General features: G+C 40.2%; 1 protein-coding gene across 2 annotated transcripts in view; it reads right to left on the minus strand.

Annotated features, from left to right (window-relative positions):
* arhgap42b (Rho GTPase activating protein 42b) overlaps positions 1-26857 on the minus strand; it is an 80529-nt gene that overhangs the window by 3561 nt on the left and 50111 nt on the right. Inside the window, exons 5-19 of one of the 2 annotated variants that reach the window (XM_085370980.1) lie at positions 18056-18157; positions 17719-17829; positions 16251-16355; positions 15493-15622; positions 15037-15137; positions 13273-13382; positions 12725-12781; positions 11033-11111; positions 10656-10695; positions 10281-10343; positions 10022-10096; positions 9448-9532; positions 9193-9251; positions 8008-8113; positions 7650-7809 (exon numbers count right to left, since the gene is read on the minus strand). In XM_085370980.1, the coding sequence (XP_085227106.1) occupies positions 7650-7809; positions 8008-8113; positions 9193-9251; positions 9448-9532; positions 10022-10096; positions 10281-10343; positions 10656-10695; positions 11033-11111; positions 12725-12781; positions 13273-13382; positions 15037-15137; positions 15493-15622; positions 16251-16355; positions 17719-17829; positions 18056-18157 (1383 nt within the window). The remainder of the gene's footprint in view (positions 1-7649; positions 7810-8007; positions 8114-9192; positions 9252-9447; positions 9533-10021; positions 10097-10280; positions 10344-10655; positions 10696-11032; positions 11112-12724; positions 12782-13272; positions 13383-15036; positions 15138-15492; positions 15623-16250; positions 16356-17718; positions 17830-18055; positions 18158-26857) is intronic. The other variant, XM_085370982.1, reaches the window with a different exon arrangement.

Consider the following 26857-nt stretch of genomic DNA (forward strand, 5'->3'; position numbering starts at 1 on the left):
TCAATAATTCTTTTTTTTTGTTCATCAAGTGGTAAGAAAAAAACAGGAAAATGTTAAATAAGGTGACAGACACATTGCCTTCATGATAGATTGGGTGATTGTGCTTCTCATGCCACCCCTCGGGGGCTCATTCAGAGCCAGAAAAAAATCCTGTTATTAACGACGGAAGTTGAATTACCTCCGTGTTTCGGCGTGTATTGATAGCTGGTCTAGCAGGATGTGCGTGACTGGCCCTTTCTATAAAACTGTTTGCCGATGTTACACTTATAAAAGGATGAGATGGAATTTCAATTACAATGTTAAAATCACAAGTTTAAAAACCTCACCTTTTCTGACCATGCCACACCTGTCACAGTACATCATAACTGTCAAACTGTTGGACACACCCAGGAGGCTAAGTAATTATGAAACAGACAACAAAGAGAATATTCTAAGTGTAAGGGGACTGTTTAGTCTTTCATCTATTTGATTTACATCATATTTCAGGATCATCTGAATGTGTGTATTATTTGGGTTACATTAGATTCCTTTACGGTGTTACCTTAAAGGCAATGAATATAAAGATGGTGGCTGCTAGGATTGCTAAGATTGCCAATTTCCCTTTATCTGCAATTGCATTTATTTGTCTTTAATTTGATATCTCAAGTGTAAAAAAACAATCGCTTGTCTATTGAACAAGCTACCTAACTGCCATTAATTGTCCACCTTTAAAACAGCCTTTGGGCTATGACACTGGGTGTTCAGTAAACCAGTACAAACATCTCTGTAGTTTTTTTCTTGATCATTTGAGCTGGAAAGGATTCAGAAGCAACCCCAAAAGATCATGAGAAGCAGCATGGATGCCTTCAGTGCATCTCTGAGACTAAAAAAGTAGAACTTCAGGGCGAGCCCCTAAAGCAGGGGTATTAAACTAAAATTTGAGGAGGTCCAGTTGGAGAAAATCTTCTCAAGCAGAGGTCCGGGACATCATAATGTCTAACTTACGTTATGATTGTGATAGAGAAGCAACCTTTTTTTTAAATTTTTATTTATATCTGAACGTATGAACAATAGACTGTCAAATCAATGAAAATACAAGTTAAAACATTTCAACAAAATTTATTGTTAACACTGAAACACACAGTAGGCCTACATTAGAAATAGGGCTGCTGTTTAAAATGAATTAGAGAAAATAAATAAAATGGCTAAATTGTGCATCTTAAAAGTGCTTAATTTCAGGAAAAAAAAGTTTCCCTTTTTCTTTACATTTTACATCTCGACTAAACAGTCTCAATACATTTTCAACAGATAACCTCAAAACATTTTAACAATTTTACAGTTTCTCTTTCTTTCCCCCTTATATTCCACGTCCCAACTTTCTGTTGTTCAGTGAGAGAACTGAGCTTTAGTTCGCTCTACTAGGATTTTAAATCTGGGCTGGAATGGTGTCAGGGCCATTCTCATACACATGTGTAGGTGCTCATTGGTGATCCTGGAACGATATTTAGTTTTTATTATGTTCATTTTGGAGAAAGCTGCCTCACAGCTGTATGTGGAGCCAAACATGGCAGGTTCAGTTCTTCCAAACTGCTCTTTCAGGGCCACATCTGCTTGGAGATCAATTAGTTGCATTTGAAGAGGCCCAGCATTTGCCCACTTGAAGTGCTGTGTGACTTCCTTTGAGAACCCTCTGACATCAGTGATGGCAAATGGGTTCTTTATGAACATGGTGAGCTGCTGTCCAAAGCTGAAGCTATCAAAACGTTTGCTGAAGTTTTCAATCAGCTTATCAACAAAGTCAACAAAAGAGGACACATCTCTCTGTCCCTGAACCTGTTCCTTCACTGTTGGGAAGTGTGCATAGTCTCCTTGCAGGTCTTCTTTGAACACTTCAAGTTTCCTCTGAAAGCAGCGGACAGCTGTCATCAGTTCACAAATTGAATTGTCCTTGCCCTGCAGCTTCAAATTCAGTTCATTCAGGTGTGAAGTGATATCAACCAAAAAGGCCACAATATCCATGTTTTTCCCATCATTTAAAAAGAGAGAAAAGTTTGTTGCTTTTTGACTTTCCAGCTCTTCCAAGAAAGCTGCTACTTCACTTCTGATGGACCAAAATCGCTCCAATGCCCTGCCTTTGCTAAGCCATCTCACATTGTTGTGAAGCAGAAGATCATCAGCGTGTGCATCAACTTCTCTGAGAAATTCCCTGAGCATGCGATGCTGACAAGAAGAAGATGCCCTGAGAAAATTAATCATTTTCATCATTGTTTTCATCACCTGGGTGGACAGGGTGGAGCATAACACTGACTGATGAATAATGCAATGATAAGAGATTAGCTCGGGATTGTCCTCTTTCATTCTTGCTACAGCTCCTTTCTCTCTCCCCATCATAGCAGGGGCTCCATCTGTGGTTATTGAAACCACTTGGTTTGGCTCTATTCCTCGCTTTGTTAACATTTCCTTAATGGCCAGGTAAATATCCTCTCCTCTTGTAGTGCTGTGAAGGGAAGTTACACCTAGCAGGTCTTCACAGAACTCTTTCTTATCATTGTTGAAGAACCTTACATAAACTAACAGCTGAGCATTGTCAGACACATCAGTGGACTCATCTACAGCCAAGCCTACACATGGTGTCTTATGAATAGCTTCTTCCAGCTGGGATAGCACATCCTGAGCTAATAATTCACTTCTCTTTGTGGCTGTTGATGCTGACATAGGTATTTGCTTTATTTTGTCATGAAGCTCTTCTTTTTGTTTACCCTCAAGTAATGTTTCTGCTACTGCACTCATGTACTCTTTGACAACACCTGCATCTGCAAAGGGCTTTTTGTGTTGACCTAAAATCCAAGCAACTCTGAGGGAACATTCATGAGCACGTTGTTGGGCGGTGAAAGAACTGGTTAAGATCCTTGTGGACTGATCATATTGGGCTCTGAGACTGCTAATTTTCTGGGACCTGAGTTCAGACTTGGGTGGGTATGATTGTTCAAAAGCTTTGTGCTTTGTCTCATAGTGGCGTTTGACATTGCCACTTTTAATCAGTGCCACGGTTTCTGAACATATGAGACACACTGGTTTGCTGCTTGCGGCCGGAAGAATGAACATATATGCGTCAGTCCATTCAGTCTTGAAAGTTCTATTTTCGGTGTCTACTTTTCTCTTTTTTGAAAGCGCCATAGTTGTTTTACCTCTTGTGACTCCCGCTCACGTCTTGTCTCACTGTATCGTTAACCGTCTCGCTTGTCATTCACCTCTCACCATGTCTTTCCTCTGTCTGTCTGTGTCTGCACTCAGCCTTGCGATCGCCTTGAATGCGCAGATGTGATTGGCTAAGTAGTGTCACGTGGGTGGCGTAACTCGCACACAATTGGTTAGTATGTTCCCTGGTCTAATACAATGTAAGGTTACTGCTTAAAATTGAATCGCCCCGTCAAAATTAAATATAATTTAATATTTTGTTAACTATAGGTCCGGGTCCATATAGGATGGCGACTGGGTCCGGACTCGGACCCCGGTCCGCCTGTTAGTGACCCCTGCCCTAAAGCAACCAAGAAAGTGTGTAGAACCCATTTCAGAGAGTCGAGACTGATTTAATAAGACAGAAAATAGCAGAGAGAGAATAAACCAGCCTCTGTAATGATAGTAGTGAAGCTCACTATGAGAACATACGATCTGAACCAAATTTACCTGAATCCATATCCACTCTTGATAGTGGAAAATCCTGCCAGTTTGCTCAAACCTGTTCTGTTCATAGTCATAGGTACTGTACCTTTGCACCATATAAGCATAAAAGACCTGCTGAAGTCCCCCAAATGGAGTCTCAGGTTCAGGAACCATGAGCCTCAAAAGCTTATGTGCCATTTAATCCAGTCTCTACCCCTTGTGTGCCTTATGGCTCCACATTGGCTTCTCATACACCTTCAAAGTGAGTTTTGACACCTAACCTCTCTCTCCTTATATACCAGAAGCCAATCTACAGCTCTACAAGCACCTCAAGTGCCCATTAAAGGCCAAATAATTTGCCTCCTGACCAAATCCCACCAATCTGTTCCTTTGTATGTTCCTATCAAGTCCAACCCTCTGTATCTGCAGGGGCTTAGCATAGTTTGCCAACCTATGGCCTATATTTTCAGTTACCACCAGTTCAGCAGGCCATGGCCGCATTATATGCAGTTTGACCTCCACCCATTATTACTGAAACCTCACTCTATTTGTTCTCCTTTACCTACCTTTCCAGTAACATTCTCCGTGGCTGCTATATAAACTTCTGTGTACCTCAGCAGTTTATATAGCAGCCTCAGGCCCAATACAGGCTCATATTCAACTACAGTATCATGCTCCACACAATTCTCTGGTGCAAAACAGGTGTTTGTTTTAGGTGCAAAAGTCAGCATCCAGGGATAATGAAGAGAACCCAGATATCCAGTGTGATGCACTTGAACCCACAGATTATATTATCTAAAGTCACACTAAAGGTAATTAAAATAAGACTTAGAAACAAGATTAGGACCTTTGATGCCTATGCTGTCTTAGATGATGGAGCATAGTAATAATAATAATAATGGTAAATGGCCTGTATTTGTATAGCGCTTTACTAGTCCCTAAGGACCCCAAAGTACTTTACACATCCAGTCATCCACCCATTCACACACAGGTGATGGCAAGCTACATTGTAGCCACAGCCACCCTGGGGCGCACTGACAGAGGTGAGGCTGCCGGACCCTCTGACCACCACCAGTAGGCAACGGGTGAAGTGTCTTGCCCAAGGACACAACGACCGAGACTGTCCAAGCCGGGGCTCGAACCGGCAACCTTTCGATTACAAGGCGAACTCCCAACTCTTGAGCCACGAACGCATAAATAAATGCAATAATGGTTTGCATTTATATAGCGCTTTTCGGGGCCCTCAAAGCACTGTACAATTCCACTATTCATTCACTCTCACATTCACACACTGGTGGAGGCAAGCGACAGTTGTAGCCACAGCTGCCCTGGGGCAGACTGACAGTGTGTTGACTCAGGGTGCAGCCACGCATCTTGATTTTAAGGGGAGCCAGCAAAGCTTAAACTGTGCACAGAGAGACCACATACAGAAATGCCACAAGTCAAATGTGTTAACCTCCAACTTTCTCCCGCTTCATGCCCTAGGAAAAAGTTTTCAAATGACTGTGCATTCACCTCTGACATCATAATGTTTGTTGAGCAGCATTATCCTGTGGATAAATTAAAACTTCTAACTTTTAACTGCACATTGTTGTTGGGTCCAACAATCCATTCTCCATAACACCTACTGAAATAGTTCAATAAAGCTCAAAGGGAGCATGAGCACAATGAGCACATGGTTGGGGTCGTCATTACAATTTCTCTTGATGAGTCAGCTGATTCTGTCCATTGCTTATTCACCTCACAAGACAGCCCATACACCGAATTTAAGACATAATGCTGACACCTCCACCCTCCCTTCAGAAGTGAGGGGTTGATTCATCAAAGATAAAACAGGGGTATGAATGTCTTCCTTGCAGAAACATATGCTACCCAGAGACAAGAAAAAAATCACTGTGATAGCAACAAGGATGTAGTTAACTTACCTTCTTCTAGATTGAGGTTATGCAAACTGACCTTCTGGTCCATAGTCGCTGACTGTTTTAGGCCTTTAACTATCAAACTTGGATGTTGTGGTGAATAATGTTTAATATTAACATCAGATACTCTCATATTGAACTCCTACAGTTCCATTCTGACAGTTTCCTTATGTCCCACAGACATTTCACTGCATGCAGAGAAGAGCCCCATGAGCTTCTTTCTAACTGTGGCAATTTTAAAGAAGAGGCAAGGAGTTGAGAGATGCATTTGCAGCCATGACCCATCCCTGAAAGTCCCAAATCCAGCTTCACTTTAATCCCCCAAATGCTCCTGATTTTGGGTAGTGTGGGAGAGAGAAATTAGGTCCATGAAACCTGCTCTTAGGGGGACAGTGGGAAGTCAAACCATTTTCCACTTTCAGAGGAAAATTGTGGTAGTTGACATAGAAGGAGTCTTGAACTCTTAACTGATATGATATAAACATCTGATAGTGTTGATCCTTTTACTCTAACCTCGTAGTTTTAATGGGGCAGCGAGATGTTTCTCTTCAACAGGCTGTCTGTGCAAACTCAATTCTTAAAAAGTTGGGACGCTGTGTATAATGTAAAAACAAACAAACAAACAAAACAAAAAAATAATGGCATGATTTGTAAATGTCAATTGTAAATGTCTATTGTGTTTTATTCACAATAGAACATAGAAAACATTTAAAAATATACCCTTTTAATTACAATATGAGCTCATTTTGAGTTTGAGGCCAGCAACACATCTAAAAAAAGTTTGGCTAGAGACAAAAGGCTGGAAAAGTAAGAGGTAAAAAAAAGAAACAGTTGGGGGAATACTACTCTCTCGCTCAGGCAGCACTGTGTTAAAATCAGGGATGATTCTGTTATTTAAGAGTAACTTCACAGGCTCAGTAACACTCCCAGAAATCATTGTTTAACACAGTTCACTCTGCTATCCACAAAGCAGTTTAAAGCTCTATGGATCAAAGCAGATGCCATATCTGAACACGCTCCACAAATGCTGCAATCTTCTCTGGGCCAATGGTAATTGAAAATGGACCGAGGCAAAGTGGAAAACTGTGGTCAGACAAATCAAAATTCTAAATTCTTTCTGGAAAACACAGCTGCAGTGTCAACTGGACTAAAGAGGAGAGGAACCATTACATATTATAAGCACTTAGTTAAAAAGTCTGCATCTTTCATAGTATCGCACTGCATTAGTGCCTATAGAATTGGTACCTTGCACTTTTGGAGTGACACTTTCAATGTTGAAAGGTATATATAGATGGGTTTTAGAGCCACCTATGCTCCGATGCAGATGTCTTTATCAGGAAGGCATGCATGTTTCAGCAAGACAATGCTATACTGAATTGAAATTATACTTAACCATCATCACTTGTAAGAAATAAACCTCCTCCATGGATCCTGTATTTAAAGAGGCACGCCACATCAAATGTTGTGAGCCAATGCAATCATTTTCACTCACTGGGTGCCTTCAGCTTTTGGCTTAAAAGCAACGAATTAAATTAAAAAATGAAACAAATATATGTGCACTTGTTACATTTCATCTCAGAGCCAGCTTCTGCTATTTTTTTCTCCTCTGCTAACTGTTTGACTGTATGTGCCTCTAGCACACGGCACAGAGCACACAATCATGCACGCAAGTGCGCGCGCAAACAGTCACACAGAGAAATACACACATACACAAATACACACAGCTGATGCAGCCATTTGTTTCAGCTTGTGCTTTATGTATGATACTACTAGTGGCAACAATGTATTCGCATGACTAAATGTCAATTGAATTTAACATAAACATTGGAATATGAAAGTTCATATAGCATTATAAAACGCATTATTCTTGTCGCTCGTCTGTGTCTTCTGCTATCTGTTGCTGTCTAGGTGTCGTTTTTTGAGAAACATGAAAAATGATTATAAACCATAAGAGATCTTTCTATAAATCTGTTCTAATAAGGAAATATGGATATTCTACTTCAGAAAACTGCTGCACGAGGAATGTTTTTATTGATGCAGATATAATTAAAAGCATACCAGGCCATTCAAAGTCAAACTGTGACTCACCTTGTTGAAATTTTCAATGAGTATTTCCACCACAATGTTCTGGAACTTAATGTTCATCATGGCGGCAACTGTCTCCTCTTGTGATCGCATCAATGTAGGCCCGAAGATGACGCCCAGGTTTGACACTGTCATCAGGTTAGACTGGTTTTGTGCAGAAACTCTGCGTTTAGAAGACAAGCACATCATACAAGCGTCCTAAGAATTCACATGTTTAACCATGAGGTGATATTTTTTGGTCTACGAGATAGTGAGAGTTGGCGAGACGCCTGCAATTGCGGTGCAGTGCCTCAGATAACTTTAATTAGTTTCAGGTAACGTTAAGTCTGCAAGTTAATTGATTGATTACAAGAACATGTACCTGACAAGATGCTTTATTAGTAACTCCAGCATTTCCTTGTTTCTTTCAGGCATCTTATGAACCAAAGCATGGACAGCACGCACTCTGTAGTTCTGATCATCGGACTCTGAGAAAGAAAATAAATAGAAATGAGGGAAGAGTAGAAATGCTGGCCACTACTGACTTATGGAATAATTGTATTTCAGATGTAATTGTGTGAAAAAGAAAGTACATCCCATTTTAATTCTAAGGTTTTATCTTCTGGCCCTAAACAGGTCTTAAAATGAGGTAAATACAACCTCACATGAACAATACATCACATATTACTGTGTCATTATTTATTTAATAAAAATAACCCTAATTCTAACCCTGACACTTAACCCCCAAAACTAAGCCAAAATGCACAAGTAGTGTGTAAACAATTAACTACGCCATTACTACTTCCATTGAAATGAACACGGTAAGCAGCAGCCAGGAGCTGCTAATCAAACACAGTTGATTAACTGATCATCAGCGAATGCGACCACCTCTATAAACGTTTTGGCAGTTTGCAGGTCTGTAGCATTCAGATTTTTGGCAACAGTGCCAAGAAGGAAAGACGAGAAGAAACTTTTGCTGACCATCTATGTGAGAATTGCAATTTGATGTGCATCATTCTGCGAAGTGAGAAAGATTATTAAAAACTGCAAAGCATTTGGGACAGCTGCTAATCTTCCCAGGAGTGGACATATCAGCAAATTTATCTCAATGTTTAAGTTATGTTAAATGTTTAAGTTCACGGTTTTTACGGTAAAAAAAAAAAAGTTATTCTCATTACAAAGTCACACTCGAGTCACTCTGACATCACAGTTTGAGATGACCTGAGATCCATACAAGTATTTCCTCAGATAGAAATGATTTAATCAGATCAGTCCTGACTCATTTGCTTTCCCTGCTTTGATAACCCAGACGTAGTGCTCACAAAGCTCAAATCTCTAAAATGAATTCAAAATGTTTCATAAAGATTTTCAAAATTCTAATGCAATATCTCTTCACATAAATCCTGCTTAACCTTTGCAATTGACATAATTAGTTAGTTATCAGATGCACCCGATTCATTAGTGCTATATGATTTGAATTGTACCAATATCTTCCTAATCTGTTCTATACAAGAAAGGATAATAGAGAACTTGATAAAATATGTAATATGTTATAACTGTAACTTACTGACAGCCATGATAAAATCTTTGTGGAGCTTGAAAGTCATTAGAGGCTCAGACAGGCACCTGATGGAAAAGAAAAAAGAAACAGTTTCAATTTATTTCCTGAGTGACACAGGTCCTGTGAATGCAGCTGGTATCCTTGGTGAGTCAGTCGCAGCACTTAATGTATGACTATCATCAGAGAGGTTTCAAAGAGGCACTATGGAGGCAAGGATGACTCCTGATATTTAAGTGCACGTAGATGGTGGGGCGAGCTGACCTGAGGTAATTCTTCAGGCCGCTGGTGATAGTTTTGTTGTCCCACATGTCTGGGTCCAGGTCCATATCCACAGGTGCTTTGGATGCTATTGGAAAGATGTTTTATTGTTATATGACCACTAGGTAAGTTTAAGCTGCAAATTGTCTTAAGAAACCAATACAACATGACATGACCTGTCAAGCTGCCCAACCGAGGACCGAAAATACTTTCTTCTTGTGTCAAGAGACTCAAAGGAGAATTGAAAATAAATAGTGACGTGTGTGGTGTCTAATAGCACTGGGGGTCAAGATTTAGAGACATTTAACAAACTCATTCAGACATTTCCTGTACAAATGTGTTATATATATATCCAGACGAGACTACCTTGTAATTCAATAAAATAATGACAACATAATATAAGGCCTAATTGCTGTTACACTGTCCTACCACAAGGAGGACCTCTTTCCTCACTCTGCTGGAAAAGATCACGTTAGAAAACTATTCATACATTACCATGGAGATTCAGACACTTGTGAATTACAGAATAACTTGGTACATTAGTTCACTGATAATACTTTTGATTTTAGTTACTTACAAAAGACTGTGGTCATCAGCTTCTGCACTTTAGAATTGACGCCTCCAATTCTGTACAGTCCCATTGTGTTTATCCCTGTGTGGCAGTGAAAAAAGCAAAAGGATGAATTGGAACAAGGACCTAAGACTTTGTGTTTATTTAGGACTCGTGCCAGTGCAACGTGTTGTCAAGTCCACTAACGAGCACATTGTTAATCATTACAACCAGGTTGCATTCAAATCATTTGACACACGAAAGCTGAGAGATTGAAGCGCCTCACCTCTCATCTCGACCAGGTCAATGCATTTTCTTACAAAGTTGAAGCCTGCCTCATTAAGATATGCTGTAACACAAAACAAGAGCAGAAATGAAAGGACAATTACTGCCTGGGATAACCGCCCGTCATGTGGGATAATAAGCTCTCCCTTATGCCGCTGCTCAAATTAATAGCACAGCCCTGTACTGTGAGGCTGTGCTATGCCTGCTGAGTGGGCATATGTAAAATTATAGTATTAATGAAAAGGCATAGTCATAGGTAACGAGTATTTCTTTCATATGTGTATGTTGTTGATCTCATTATCTTACGTTTTAAGAATTTGAAAGGCAAACATTTTAATCCTGAAGGAGTTTGGAAAGATATAAAAACAATACTCACTCTCTTCTTTTTTGCTTAATATGGCCGGCAGGTTGTAAATCTAGAGAGAGTTTACAAAAATCATTATAATGTAAAGGTTACCTTAGTTTGAATACTGAAAAAAATCGCTGAAAGAAAAGGATAATGTCAAAACCTTATTCCCACTGAATCTAATTTGAGTAGACTGTCCTATTATTAGCACAAGTAAATGGTGAGGTCATGGTTTCCTAAAAACAACAACAAAAAACCTTACAGAAAGCCACCAGAAGAGGGTGCCAGTGACAAATAATTCATTTTTGGCATTGTCTTCTTGCCAAACAAAGGACTTTAAAAAAACCTGACCAACTGCAGCCAGCACCGAATGAATATTTCAAAGAAGAACAGGCAGAGTTCCTTACCGGCTCCCTGCCATCCATGGCCTCGAGCCACAGTCTTCTGTTGGACTCTGACAGTGCCTGCAGTGTCATAACGCCATGCCTGGAAAGATTTAAGAGAAAAGCTGGTCTCAGTCTGATCTCTTTTCCTTGGGGCCCCTGGACAGACCATGTTTATATTGGCTGAGACCACTATAAAAGGACTAGTGTAACTAAAATAGCTCATGTGCAAATGCTTGACTTCAATCTATGCCCTCAGTTCACTTTGTGCTTCACATTACCCTTCCAATTAAAAGCTACAAGTTCTTAATATTAGAGTGATTCATTTTTGCACCCAACATGCATACAGCTTTATCTGCTTTCACCTTACTGTGTGCAGCATAGTGAGAATCTGGGGCATTATGCCTTGATTTGTGGCACTGCTTCAGTTGGCTGTAACACAATTATAGAACACTATCTGATGATGGCGGCAAACAAAAAACGTCACCCCACCCAGTAGTGGCAGTTAGTACTAGCATGGAGCTGTGTCAGCTTGCATGTGTTAAAGGTCATTTCAACCAAAATACAAAAAAAAGTGCTACACCTTTAACAACACCCCTACTGATATTTTGACATGCAGACAGTTTAGCATTTATTTCACCAGCTTTTAAGTTGTCCAATATTAAAGACTCCAAACCCGTACAGGTGAACGCAGAAGAAAATATTTATATTTGTGTTGCTCTCAAATCATTTAACAACATCTCTTTCCCAAAACAGCATCTCTGCTACCCTCATCCAACCTCATATCATTTTTTTTAATGGATGTATTTTCCCTTAAGTCCTTATGAAAGACACGTTGCTGGTAAATTTTTAATGAAACTCTTCTTTCATTGCTACGAGCAGCTCAAATGAAATTCTTTTTATTGGGCTGGCAGAGGATGTTTCAGAGATGGCTATCTCAGAATCTGGGCAAATAAAAGTATCCGCATAGCTGGATACCTCTTTACTAATTCGGGTGAATCAACCCGTTAAAAATGAGGTTCCGAGATGGCTGGCCTGATTAAACTTGGGCAACAGCATGTTCATTATAATGGGGATTAATGGATGAGCTTGAAGCTGACTGGAGCTTGGCCCACATTGTCCTTGTGGTTAGAACACGCACCTTGGGGCAGCGCAGTTAATGATAAATGAGTTGTCCTGCAAATAAATTGCAGTTATTGTCCATGCTCAGCAACACTCACCGAGCGTGAGCAATGCTGCTGCAGTGCAACATTAACACACAGTGATGTGCTAACTCTATTCTGGGGTACAAATCACTATAAAGAACTGATATCAAGCATTCAGAATGGATGGCTTGGTCAATTGAGCCAGTGTTAATCAGCTGACAGCTACTTAAAGGTTTCTGATCATTGCCCAATATGTAATCCTATTTCCCCGTGAAACATTAAAAACAAATCAACTATGAATGTTCCCACATGGCCAAAGGTTTTGAAAAGAAAGGGAAAAAAATAGGAATTAATTCTAAGTTCAATATTGTGTGTTACTTGAGTAATTGCAGACAAGAAGAAATAATTTAAGAATGTGTCTTGACCAAGTGACCAAGTCAGATTTTGTGAAGTGCTAAGAAAGCAGCAGGATTTCATTAGGTTTGGATTTAATATTGAGTGAACAACATGATTAGGACACATGCAGCACATGCAACTGCACTGAAAGGGCAGCACTGGTCAGTTCACATACCGGACTTTACAGAAAAACTGAAGCGGCCTGAAAAGAGTTCCACGACAGATGTCATTTCTACATTGACATGAACACAGAGAAAAGATGGGATGGGTTCAAAAATAGAAAAAAAAATAATGATAATGTAGACATACAGCAAACGGAGCGGGGGGAGAGGACTCGAGAAACATGCAGGACACAAACAGAGCTGATTACGTCTAACACTGTTAAACCGAGTCTTTGAAGATGTTAATCAAACCTGAACAGCTCTCGCATGTTCAAACGTTGTGTACTCCAGGGGGAATCTGGGTTAATTTCCAGTATTGGTGAGTTCAACATAGCACAAAATGTCACGTGCAGTTCGACGTTCTTATATTAAGTTAGTTTTAACAAGAAAAAAGTGTGTGCAACTGCTATCTTACTAATATGAGTATTCAGCAGGTGATGTGCAATGACTTTCTTTTTTCTTTTTGGCTCTCGGTGGTGATTAAGGCAATACATAATACATTCTGCATGTGTTTTCAGCCTATGAAAGCTATTAGACATTTTCAGGGATACACATCACAGACCTCTCTGCCACTTCAACATCAAAGCAGAAACGCTTGTCGATGGAGTCCGTTTTTCTCCGAATGCAGGACTTGAGCTTGAACACCTCTGGCTGATTTACGACAAGACCATTCTAAAAATAAACACACTCGTCATTAATTAGTTAAAAATACAATGAAAAATGATTATGGAATGAAAATGAATATATTTACAATTGCAAATGCACGGCTCTGCAAGTCTGAAATGACTAATATGTATGCTGTGTGTTTGTTGTGAGAGACACAGAAGGTACTTTGAAACCAGAAGATTTATGTATCCGGAGCGTCCAGTGCTTTTGTGAAAATATGATTGGAAATACAGAAAAAAGAGAAAAACGAATGAAAAAAAACGTAATCATCGACAACAACAAAAACAGAACATTTACCATTGTGGTTTGGATTTGCAAAATTCTTCTTCTTTTTGTTTGGCTAGTTTTTTCTTTTTGGTGGTTCAGACTTTCTAAACTCAAGCTCAATGCAATCTTCATATGCCTAAAAATTGATTTGGGCTGTCAGCCCAAACAAAGCTACTTGATTGCACGCATTCATATCATCCACTTATCAAGAAGCAGAGCTTTTATTTCAATTATCTTGATTTTAAACACGCGAAAATATAGTTTTAAAATTACATTATATCATTGACCTTGTTTTTCATTTCCCATTAGAGGCCTTCAGTGTCAGCTGAAAGTATCAATTCAATTACCTCCTGAACGGATTTTGTTCTTTCTTTCTGAGAATTAGCCATATCTCACATACAGCACATCCTCCCCTGTGCACGCCAGTAAGACTGACTGTAGCCAACTGCAACAAACCAGATATGTGGATAAAAATACGCCTGCACCTGCATTGGCTTTGGGCTTTATATTCTCCCTCTCCATCTGTGTGTGGGTTTCTGTGTTTTATTCGATTTTATTTAAAAATAAAAAGAAACCGAGATCATTAGTAAATCAGAATGTAGCCATATCTGTAACATGTGCAGAAAAATGCATGGAAACTCACAGTTATGTGGATATTTTTTTTATATAATTTCTCCCTTGAAGTTTACTGGAGTTCTTTAAAAGTATGTTTTCATAATTTTTTAATCTGTGTGGCACTGAAGTGCACATATTTTTTGTTATCGTCACTGGAACCTGTATTTCTACAAATACTTTTTTGTGAAAAATAACAAAAGGTTAAACTGCGATAGCTAAACACTTCAAAACCATGCTGACATTTTCAGTCGGTTTGCACCTGACGCAGCAGCGCTAAGCAGTATTCCCTGTGGAAGTTACTCCATATCATCATCCAATTACTACATACAAAAAAAGGATTGATTGGAAGCTTTTTTTCATCTAATACATAAAATGTGAAATAATTATCAGTTATCATTTGATCTACATGAAGTGTCATTAAGTCATAGCGATAAATTCCTACAAAGGAAGTAAACATTCATCAGATCACTTAGAAAGCAAGATACTATAACTGTTTAGTTTAACGGACTATTTTCATTCCTTGAATTCCCCTGCGGTGTTGTTTGTTCATTTTGTTATTTAAAAATAAAACATGTTTGTTTGCCTTGACGTAACGAGTCTTTTGTCTTCTACGCCTAATTTGCAGTTTTGTCAATCTGGCATTTTCCGTTTTCTCCTCCCGGGACAAACCATGCCTTTAAGCCTCTTTTTTTCACACAGATTACACTCTGCTCCTTCTTTTCTTAGCTTTTTATCGTGCAAATGTTAAACTAAACAAAATAAAGTGAATGTAAAGTACCTGTTTCCCAGCTGACTTGTTTTCAGTGTTGCTCATGGTGAATGTTTTGCTGCTTTTCTCATAAGTGCAGTAGTGACGTGTCCAAGTGCATCCCAGAGGACCTAGGACAGAACAAATGCAGAAGAAAACACTAGTTGAGGCAAAATAATTTTTCACTGAATCACAGGCTTCTGGAAAGACTTCTGAAAATCAATTTGCAATTTTAGTGTGATAAATCAAAAGTTGTTTATTGCTGCTGATAATAATCTACCATTTGTGGTAACTCCCCCATTTGAGAGCACATCAAAGTGAATCCGTAAACAGGATGAATTATGAGTTCTGTGTGAGTGGATCTCTTCGGCAGAGGCCTGGGAGAACTCGAGACATGTTTATGGTGATGGATGTAAAACCATTCACTTGAAAGTGAAGGGGAGTGAGATGGCCTGGATGGCTGGGAGCACAGCTAGGAAGACTCACGTTTCTCCTGGACATACAAGAAGCCTTCCATCGTCCACTGCCCGGGTGGTTTATAGTCCTGATCTGCCGACCTTATCCTCTTCATCAGCTTCTCCACTTCCTGCTTGGTGCTCACAAAGTTGTTTCGTGTCTGTGTGGGAAATTTAGGGTTATGTTATCATTGTGTTATCTCTGATCTCTCAAAATAAAAACACATCTATTTTTTCTCAAAGAACAAATAAATAAAAACTATCATTAGACTTTTTAAATAATACTTTTTAGGTCATTTAAAATTAGAACACGATCTTGAAGATGTCAGCCTCTTATTTGGAGTCATAAAGGTCAATATCAGGCCATTTAATATCTCAGAGAGTGGTGAAGCAGCCTCCATTCATCCAGTAACCATCAGAAATCTTTGCATCCGAGAGAGGGTTACCGAGTGGAAACTGTAAGGGCAACAGAACTGACATATTGGGTCAGAGAGATGTTTGAACCATCAGGACCTAAGTAGAGAGGACTTAGTGATGGAACAAGGCGGCACTGCAGCAACTAGACTTTTACTCCCAAGTCTTTTTTGACACACCATAAAATGGCCTACAGTTACTGCCTGCAATGCAACACTGAAAATATCGATCCTCGGCGCAGCAAAGAATTTCATTTAATCACACAGCTATCCATTTGTGAAAACTCCGCTTGTTATATCAGGGTGTGATAAGCTGCAGAATCTGATTACGTGGCTGGTTGCCTTTGTGTACAACCCCTGAGGTGTTGAGACTTACGTTTTGTAGGTTGAACTGGAGCTGCTGTTTATACGGCTCAAATTCGTGAGCCAGCTCATATCCTTCATGGTAGAATGTAAACAAACCCTGAAGAAAGGCCAGGAGCTGGAATGGAACAATATTTATTGGTGAATTATCGAGTTAATAAACATTACAAGAACTTGATTGCCTATTTACATGGGCAAGTGTTTTTTTAAAGGCATCTTGTAAAACAGAACATCCATTCTACACACCGAAAACATTTATAATAGCATATAATAGAATATCCTACCTATAATATATAAGTAATCCGGACGTTTTTCTATTGTTATTATTATTTGATAACGATGCACTTATTATGATAATGTCATCTCAATGATATGTACATTGTTTTCTATTCTACCAATCATTTTGTCAGAATTTTTTGTTACATTGTTGATGTTCACTTTTAAATCTCATGTTGAAGGAATTTGAGTCTCATTAATTTTAAATCGATAATTTATTGAACATTTTTGTACTGACAAGCAGAAAACTGAAAAAAGTATATTAGTGGAAAAAAAACCCCAAATTTTAAAAAAGTTTTCGGCTTTTATGGCAGACAGATATTGATCTTGTTTTTTGTAGAACACACAAACATCCATGGCCATTGTGGATACATCTAAATATATTAATAAATAAATACACACATAAATAAAGCATAAAGATCTACTGTTACAGAGAAACAAACTGATGCCATCTCTTGCGTGAACAAGTGTGGTCCACAAACATGGAGTTGCTTTCAGTAAAACCTTCAGACACAACCACTGATTTGATTTCTGGGCTGAGGCTTGGTATATCAAATGTTCAAGGATGAACCATCTTTTCTTTGCCCAGATTCATCACACACAAGGTTGAGCCTTGTCATATTTTGAGCACTACCTGGGGCCCGGAGATTTACATTTTTGGGCCAGGGTTGTGGGTAAGTTGCCAGTGGATGTAAACAAATGGGAGTAGGACGTCTGAAACCGCTACTTTGCACCCATCTCACATTCCCAGACATTTAATAGGAAGCAAATTTAATGTTTCCTGGTAGCATCTGCACTAAAGATGTTAAAATCGACTCTACATATCTATAAAGCAGGGGCTTTCATAAAGCCTTTGATTTGCACTAGCACTCTGTCTTCTTTTGTTTGACAGCCGATACTTCATCTAATTTTACCCACAAGCTTCCCCAAATGGATCAACTACATTACAAAGAATTTGTGATGAAGATGACAAATGCGTGGGATATACAAGTGTGGTTATGTTCCTGTGAGTGTTGTATAAATGCACCTGCCTTCACTCCAGGATGATAGACATTAAAAAAAAAAGAAATGTAGTAGTAGTTACAGAGATCTGGTGGTATTTTGACTACAAATAAAATATATCAAAGCATGAAAATGTACTCCTTCATCTTTAAAATGCAAAACTAATTTAGCAGAGAAATATATAAAACTGGCACTTCACTTACTGGCTCGACAAACTCAAATTTCTTCTTTTCTTGCACTTCTTGTATTTTGAAGACATACTCAAGGGACGCATCATAAAAGAGTTGTCTCTCCTTGTCAATCTGCATGTCAGCCTGAGAACGAGCAAACAAACCAGGGTTAGTGCCACAACGACGACAAGCGTCAACCTAGGAGTTAATGTCTGTATCACCACGTGGAAACAGTCTGTTGTTAGAGAGAGGGGTAAGGAGCACAGCAAAGCACACAAACAGCTTATTTTCCAAAGACACTCGGCTGACCATAAAACTGCATTATTCAAAGACACGTTTGCAGGATGAGAAAATTTGTTTTTCTTTTTACCTCCTGCAGATATGCTTCCTTCTTTTTGGATGACAAGCTGAGGTGTCTCTCAAGTGTAGAGTAGTATTTCTCTGTTTCTTTATCGAACTTTTTCTTCCCCTCCTAAAAAGGTTCACAAGACACATGAAAGGCTTAAACATTACCAGAAATGTGTCACTTATTCCCCGATCTGGGGGTGTGGGAATGGATTGCCACTAGGTGGAGGTCTAACTACAGTTTCTCATGCCATTTGCCACATGTAATTAAAAATTTCTGACACTAGATTATTGCATGTCTTGAAAGTGGCTTATAACAAACGCACAGAGGAGCAGACAATGTCGGCATATCGATGGGTCATGTGAGAATAATGCACTGTTATTCTGTTATTCACAGGCAGGTACATAACTTCACAGTGAAACCCACAGCACTGTAAATCACACATAGCATAATGCTTCTGGCACTGTCACATAGCTGACCAGTTGATGTTAGCATCTCTTTTCTTGTTCTGCTTTGCTATCCACTGACAGACACAAGTCAGTCTCAACAGTTACAAGTCCCAGAATTCAGTCAGCATGTTTCAGAAGACTCTGAAGAAGGCGCAGGAAATGGGCTTTTCATGTGAGATGCCGATCCATAAAGTACACGAACAAAGAAATTAAACATTTTGCCCCCCAGAAGATCCTTTTTATAGTACTTAATCAAAATGCCCAAGCAGTGAAAACCTGTCTCAGTGAGGACATTCAAATGCCTCATCTGCAAGTCTGACCTCTAAACCAAGCTTTGCCTACTTAAAGCTCATCTCGCAATGCAAACATTCATAAAGAGGAGCGGAGAGGCAGAATAAGCGGGGGCTGGGGAAAGTGTGAGGAAACGGCCACTGTAACCAGATCCTTCTTGTTTATTTTCATTCCCATGGCCCTGAAATTTAGCAAGTCTAATCGGCTAGCTACTGATATGACCTAGAACAGCGTTCAGCCCCAGCAAACCTCAGAAATAAAACTGTGGAGGAATTCACAGTAAGACATGGTAACATTTCAACATACAACAAGAATAAAATCAAATCAATAGATAATTTAATGTAGTAGCATCTCATTTTCATCTTTCTTATCACGTCTACTCATAAATAATCTCTTCTGCAATGAGGGAGGGGAAACAAAATCTGTTGTATATAAGCACTCTTTCCTGAAACAAAGAAAAAGAAATACACAGGTGGATGAGAAAATAAATATATGATTAAAAATGATGTCAGCTGACAGGAAATAAATTTCCCTTAAGGTTTTTTTTTTATTAGAGAACAAAAGGTAGCTGACTGTCTTCTCTGCCACTGTGATGTGACATTATTCTGTGAGCACGCATACAGCAGAAGCCCTGGGGAAAACACAAACATGCACACAAACGCACGGATGCACATGCACACACACACTGGAGATCACACTAAATTAAGAGCTTTAGGTTTAGCTGAGCCCCACAGTCACAGCAGGAATCTCCCAGCGCTGCTGACCAGTGTGAGCACACCAGAAAAGTCCTCACAAAAAAAACCACCCAAAAACAAACCTCTCTCTGTCTGTCTGGCCTAACTCTTTCACACTTACAAAGTGCAGGCAGTGACTCAGAGTTACAGTGAATATGTGAGGCATAGCCAGCCTGATTAAGTCACCAAAGTGCACTGCTTTGTTTTGATCCAAGCAGGACGTGTATAAACTGGTGCTACCATAATGATACCCTAGCAGAACACCAGGTGTTTCTTGGTTTGTCCATGTGTTGATCATACCCCCCAGCCCCTGGATATGTCTGTGCAATCAGAGTGGAATATGAGCATTTAAATTGCAAAAAGTCTTCAAGAGAAGGTAGTTGCAGTGCAAGGAAAAGGCTTTGAAGCCCAACATGTGGGGACATAAGACATTGGGGTGGATATATATATATATGTATACCCTCAAGCACATGCAAAGTGGGAGTTTCTAACACAAACTAATGCCAGCGTTGGAGAGTAATCATCTAGCTGGGAATGAATAAAGTCAAAGCACTTCCCGACACTCTGTGGTGCACAAAACACACATGAACCTATCACTTGGGAGATTTCCTCATCTGATTGCTTTGTTCGCTCTCATGAATAAATCAGATGCAGGAAGAGAATATTCTGATGCAGATTGCTCTGTAGTGGAATTTCTAACTAGAAAAGTCTAATGTTGCTGTTAAGAGCGCTTTGATGGCAGCTGTAGTATGGGTAACTTTGCTAATTGCTAATGTAACATTGCAGGGAGGAAAGCGATGAGGAAAAACTGCAGGCGGCTTTTTTTTTGGTCATCAGGACTTCTCAGTTTGCTATAGAAAGGATGCTGAGAACAGATATGAAGACTGCAGGAGGAATATTTGGACACTAGCTGCACATCGCTAGTTTTGACAGTGGCCCTAACGAGCCTCAGGGCCATCATTTCTACGCCTCTCATCGCCATGGTAACAGATGCAAGCGGCAAGGGAGGTCGAACGTTTCTGTGCACGTGTATGCAGAGGAAAGAACCCCAGCTATCACACTACACTTCCTCATTTCTGTCCATCCTAGAAGAACACAAACATCAATGTCTAGCGAGGAATCACATGCGGGATATCTCTTCGCTTGTTCATTTTAAACGGATTCTCTGAGCAGTGACATGAAAGGGAAAACTTTAAAACAAATCTCTATGAGCTCACTAGAGGCGGCTAATTGGACCAGGGGTCCAGAATGGTGATTAAATAGCAATAGCTGGGTTATTTTGATGTGTGATTTCACCACACAGGAGCTGGATGTGGTCCACATAAATAAATAAATAAATAAATAATTGTCTCCATCTTTACCTGATATCCCACCTGCTGAGAAGACAAGAAGTTGGCCAATTAGTATGAAATAATTACAACATCTGCTTCTGCAGTTTAAAAAAAAACAGAGAAAATATCCTTCGTGTGTGAGGCAAAACGCAAAGCTTTAGTCTAAACAATATTCATCAGTCCCTTTGTTTTCTGGCTTTAAAGTGATAAAGATAAGAGTTCGCAATATAGTATGCATGCCTTTCCATTTCACAGTGGGATTTTCTTGGTATATCACAGACCAACTTTTAAAGGCTGAATAAAGATGCAGCAAGAAAAACGCTGGTATCTTTATATCTCCAAAAAGCTTTTTCTTATTATACTCTGGAAAAGAAAATCTTTTGACAAGCTTTCCTTGAATATGCAGTAGGTCTGTATTGTAAGGATCCCTTAGGCATCTCTCCCATCAAGGTCAAGCGAAGCTTTCCTCTTACCATCTTACCACCTAATCTAGAGATAAGAAATAGGGAAAAACAACTTGAATCATTTGGACATTTGGAACTTCCTAATAAGATGACAGATTTGATGATTATTTGTTTTGGATTATATCATAGGTCAGCTTGGCTCATGACTAAGTCTGTGACTAAGAAGTTCTCTCAGGCCACGCAAATTACTTTTAAGATAACAAGCAAGTTATTCAGTATCTTTAGCAGGGTTTTGCATCTAAGTAATGAATATTTTAAAAAAATCACAGTTAAAATTGATATGTTATAAATTTGATTCCAGTCAGCTTTGTGTTGATTCCAGAAATTTAGCAGTTGGTACCAGTACCATTAGAAATTCACAGCCCAGGATTGGCCTGGGCCCCCTTTCCCTGGTGGGTCGCGGAGTATGGGGGTGCCTACTGGGGTCAGCGGGGGAGCTGGCCCCAGGGAGGGGTCACTTGCCCCTCCCTTCCTTCCCTCCCCATCTCCAGCTGCCTCCCTCTTCCCGCTCCACCACAACCACCCACACATGCAGGACCTTGGAGTAGGGGTGTGTCACCAGGGTGCAGAGGAGGCCACCCCCCCCCTGTCCCCTTCTGGCTGCCTCTGCCTCAATTTTATCCCACAACTTAGACATTCACATTACTCACGCTCCCATTACACATACATATAGGATCTTGGGGGTGGGCACGATACACGGAATCCAAAGTACCATCAGGGTGTACACCCCACCCCTGGCGTCGTTGCCCACCTCTCAATGTTAAATACACGTAGACATTGAGGGCCAGCAGGAGGGACCATGCGCTTACCTGCTGCTCTCTGGCAGGTAGCTCCATGCCCTCCTGGGTTTTAAATGCACCTTAGAACACACATGCATCAACACTACAATGAGCGGGTGGAGGGAGGTTTGGAGTCTTCTCTCACCCCCATTCTCTGCGACCTGCTGGAGCGGGGGGGCTAGGAGGAGGAGTTGGCCGTCCGACTGCGGTCTGGAGTGTGGGGCCTCCCTGCTGCTGCGGAGTCGGGGCGGTCTGCCTCCCCCCACCGCAGGGAAAAGGGTAACACCACCTGGGTCTGGGTGCAGTTCCCCCCCTCCAGGGGCAAGGGTACCTAGACCCGGGGCTTAGAGTACGCTTGGGGAGTGTGATCGTGTGTACAGCGTCTCTTTTTGTCTGTCTCCACGTTGGTTGAGTGTGGAGTAAGTGCATATGAGAGCATGAGGGTGGGAATGGATGTGTGTATATGTGTGTGCCTGTATTTCTGTGTCTATATGTCAGGTTGGGTGTCAGGCGCCACCTCTCTGGGGACATCTTAGGCCCTCCAAGGTTTGGAGGCCTATCTCCCCCTACCACCACTTCCCCTGCCAGTGGCGGACTCCCTCAGACATCGGTGCGTTGGTGGTTCTTTGTGTCCGGGGATGGGCGTCCAGGTACACACCGGCTCACTCCTTGGCGGCCGCTTATCGGGGCCTGGAGCCTGGGGCTCGCTCGGGCCACTTCGGAGGTGGGGTGCCCCCGGCCTCCCGGCCTGGGGCTCGGTCACTCAGGCACGGCTGGCTGCCGGCGGAGCTCACGGGCGCGTCACTGCAACCCCCCCTGGCTTCTGCTCCGCGGCTGCTGAGTGAGCCCTCATCTGGGACTCTCCTCAGCTCTTTCTGGGACAGTGGCGCGGCTGCCCCTCTGTTGGTCTTCCTTGGTCTCTTGTGTTCTGGGGGCCTCTGGATGTCTGGAGTTTTGATCTCCTCCATACCTGCTTCATGCCCTGGAGGACGGGGCTGTGGCCCCCCCACACCCTCTAGCAGATCATTACATGAAGGAACCTTTTAAAAAACAAAAAACAAACGCATCCATGCTCACAGGTGTACACACGGGTGATCACACCCACAAACTACACCCTTTTTGGCTCCTACCTCAAAGCACACTGTGTTCTGTTGATCTTATGTGCTGCACAATAATGTTTAACATTTAGTATTTACTGTCATATTCCCATATATCATTGTGATGTTGTTTATTCTATTACTCTTGTTCTCTTCTGCTTGTTTTCTTTTTTCTTTCTCAGCAGGTGACCCAGGTGATTGATATATGCATTTTTTTTCTTTTTTTCTTCTTTTTTTTCTTTTTCTGCTCATTCTGTTGGTTTTTGGTTTTTGCCCTTCTCCCCCGTCCCTCTTCTCAGCTGTTTCTCTTTCCCTCTTTCTTTCTCCCCTTCTTTCCCCCAGTCAAGTCTGTCCCATATTCAGTAAGTGAAAATAAAATAAACAATAAAAGGTGACTCAAATGGACCATTACGGCAAGGCTGGGATGGTCAATTTGGTAAAGTAAATCCGTTGGGCATCTTTCTTTGCCTTTAGACAACAATTCTGATGGCAAAAGAGCCAAACGGGACAGGCAAAAAAAAGAAAGAAAAAAAAAAAGAAATTCACAGCCCTCACAGCCCAATACCCCTATTCAATGCAACGGTTGAAAGAAATGTTGGGAATCATGTATTATCGCAGGGTACTGTTGGAAGCTTTTTTTCCCCCCCTAAATGCTGCCAAATGTGTAAGGAAATTGCATTTGTGGGTTGAGCAGCAGAGTTGAGTAAGTGGGTTACGGGAAGAAAAACGTCTCTTTTCGGCAAAATCTTCTCTGCTGATGCCAAACTGTTTTTTTCTGCCATAGATTGTTGTTTGGTGTTGTTTCATCGAAATCTGAAGAAACTAGACAAATTAGCATTTTAAGAAGTTATTAATGTAACAAACACTTTCAGCTGTGTTTACTGTCACACTATATAAAATGATATAATGAAGAATAAACAAGCACTGCAGGCCTGGCCTTGCTAGTTTATATAATGTTACCTCCTACAAATATTTCAGACTGAAGAACATAGTTGATTTCACAAAGCCAACCGTCTCAGATGATTTGATCTATTTCAGGATAACAGGGCAAAATATTACCAAACTCTTACTGCCTTTCTTATCAATGAGCTGGGACAAAGCTATCACAGCAGCTGCACTCAGCGCCATCTTTCATGTTAAATTTTTCTTTATGCTTGTAGGCATCCTTCTTCTTTTTCGGGATGATTTCACTGTTTGCGCATAATCTGATTTAATATACTTCTTTTGCGAAAGGCAATATCTTATATATTTACAGCGAACGGCTGCTGCCTTAAAACAGGTAAAGACCGACCTCTCAAGGTCTACTGCCTTGTGAAATTCTGATGATCAGGAGAAAAAGTAATTACTTTCAGAAAGATTGTTTTAATAGTGTTTCTGCTTTATTGGGTAGGGCACAGTGGGAAGTGATGGAACAGATACGAGAATAACAAAAAGAAATGTATTCAATCTGCATCGCATTATTCATGCGTTTTGTTGTTTTTGCACCACAAAGTTTGAGTCTCTGCATCATCTGCGGTGCTGTCATCTCAAGTTCTTAGGAGAAATGTTTTCAAAGCTCGTTTTGTTCTTCTTACCTTATCGCCTTGTGCATTTTTTGATAAATCACTACGACACTAATAACTGACAGGCTGCTAACCTTTTTATGCAATGCATAGTATCTAGGACAGCACTTCCTTCATTGATTATACAATGGATTTTTATGTTAATACAGCTGGGATGTGTCGTTCTCGTATAGCGAACAAACACAACCACAGTCTATAAGCACAATGTAGTGAAAAGGTCAAAGCATAATTAATTAATCTGTCAACAACTAATATATTGGCTATAACTTTAACAATCAGTTGCAGTCACTGTTATTTGAAGTTTTCTTGCTTTTGATGTACCCGGCCTATCATAATATACATTTTCAATAAATATTAAAAAGTATACTCATCAGTAAGTTCGGGGTGTTTAATTATGCAGTTTCCCAGAACAGAGCAACCTCTACTTGGTTGGAATCTGGAGTTTAACTTTGTGTCAAACCCAAAGTCCTTTTTAAAATCTTCTATTGACAATGGGAAACTCAGATGTGCTGAAATTCTCTGCCAGTAAACAGGACTTTCTGCCATTAAAATTCTTTTGCAGTCCAGTCCTAGTATGACAAGTGCGAGGCTGTGATGACCCCTAGTTTTTACTCTCAACATTCCTTTCCTCGGCATGTGTTTTAGATACCTAGGTGGGCAGGCTATAAAACCGGTGCTGGTAGTCAGCTCGCCTGGCTGCCCTATATTTACCCTCTCACTTTCTTTTTAGCTCCTTCATGTTGTTTTTGTGCAACTCAGACAAACTATATCCACGCTCAAATGCATCCAATACAAAAGATTCTACTGCCTTTCACATTCAATCATTTTTATATTTTTGTCATCTATTAAAATCACGTTATCTTGTTTAATACGTTTTATTAAATTTGCTAGTTAAACCGCTACAAAATGTGCTTCCTTACCAGGCAAGCTGTAACAAAAGTGCAGGCTTATCTGATATTCAGATCTGGGGACTCTTGCAGAGCCAGGGGACTATGTGGAAACCTGAGTCTGCATATCTTATTTTTTTTTTTTTTTTTTGAAAAAAAAGTATATCAGACATAAATTAATATTCAAAGTGAATATCAACAAAGGAGTCTGGAGGGGATCTTCAACATCCTGAGAATTTTGGAAAATGATAAAAAATATTTTATCACACTTTGGTTCAAGGGCACCTGGTGGCTCAGAAAAATTAAGGAGAGAAGGAAAACCAACGCATGGCACCAGTTTATCTCATATTAGTTTGCTACTCTTTTCTATAGTCTGTTCTCTATCATGGTCAGTGTAATCTTAAGCAGTAAACAATGGCTTACAAGAATACTTAAAAACAATTCTTGTGGGCTGTGGAGGGAAATGATATGATGATGATATTTGAAGCTTGTCAACTCTGCTTTGGTAATTTGGATTAACTGGCCCTTGAAATAAATCAGATAGAACGATAACACTATATGTTTGAGAGGAAACATCTCTTCTGTGAAGTTTAACAAGACAATAATAACACCCTAACTAGTTCATTATCAGACTGCCTGCTCCCATGTTTTTATAAGTACTAATATTCTGAGAGGTCCCACTTTTTATGGTTAACATCTGTGCAATAATATAACCACATAACCACAACTGCTGTTACTGACTTTGAATTTAAGGGGGAAACTGAAACAAATATTTTTAACTTTAATAAATGGATCAGACTTTTAACATAAAAATATTCAGACTTGTCTGATCAGACAGCTGCTGTGTAACAAATTATTTCACAGTAAAAGTGTGAATCTGTTTGTGTGTTTGACAGCTCCTGACGCCCGACCAGCTTGTCTGTGCTTCAACTAATTGATTGTTGTGAATAGTTAATGAAGTAGTGACACATAAACGTGTACAACTCTATGTTGCCCAGGGTTTTTTGTTTTTTTTTCTTTTCAAAATGAAGTGTTTCAAAAGTTCTGCTGGTGGGGGAGGTATGCTCACTTCACATTTTCAGGGCTGCGATGAGAGCTAAAAGAGCAGGGTAGTAAAGGCAGTTTGTCTTCTTTGGCTCTTGTAAGGCCAGACAGTGTCTAGTCTGTAATATAAAAACATGTTAAGTCCACCTCCGTGGATTGTACTGCATGGAACATTCCATTGTCAATTC

This window comes from Diplotaxodon limnothrissa, linkage group LG14 (assembly GCF_057381915.1).
Source record: "Diplotaxodon limnothrissa isolate DT_005_m linkage group LG14, D_limnothrissa_male_GT1.1, whole genome shotgun sequence".
NCBI classification, from domain to species: domain Eukaryota; kingdom Metazoa; phylum Chordata; class Actinopteri; order Cichliformes; family Cichlidae; genus Diplotaxodon; species Diplotaxodon limnothrissa.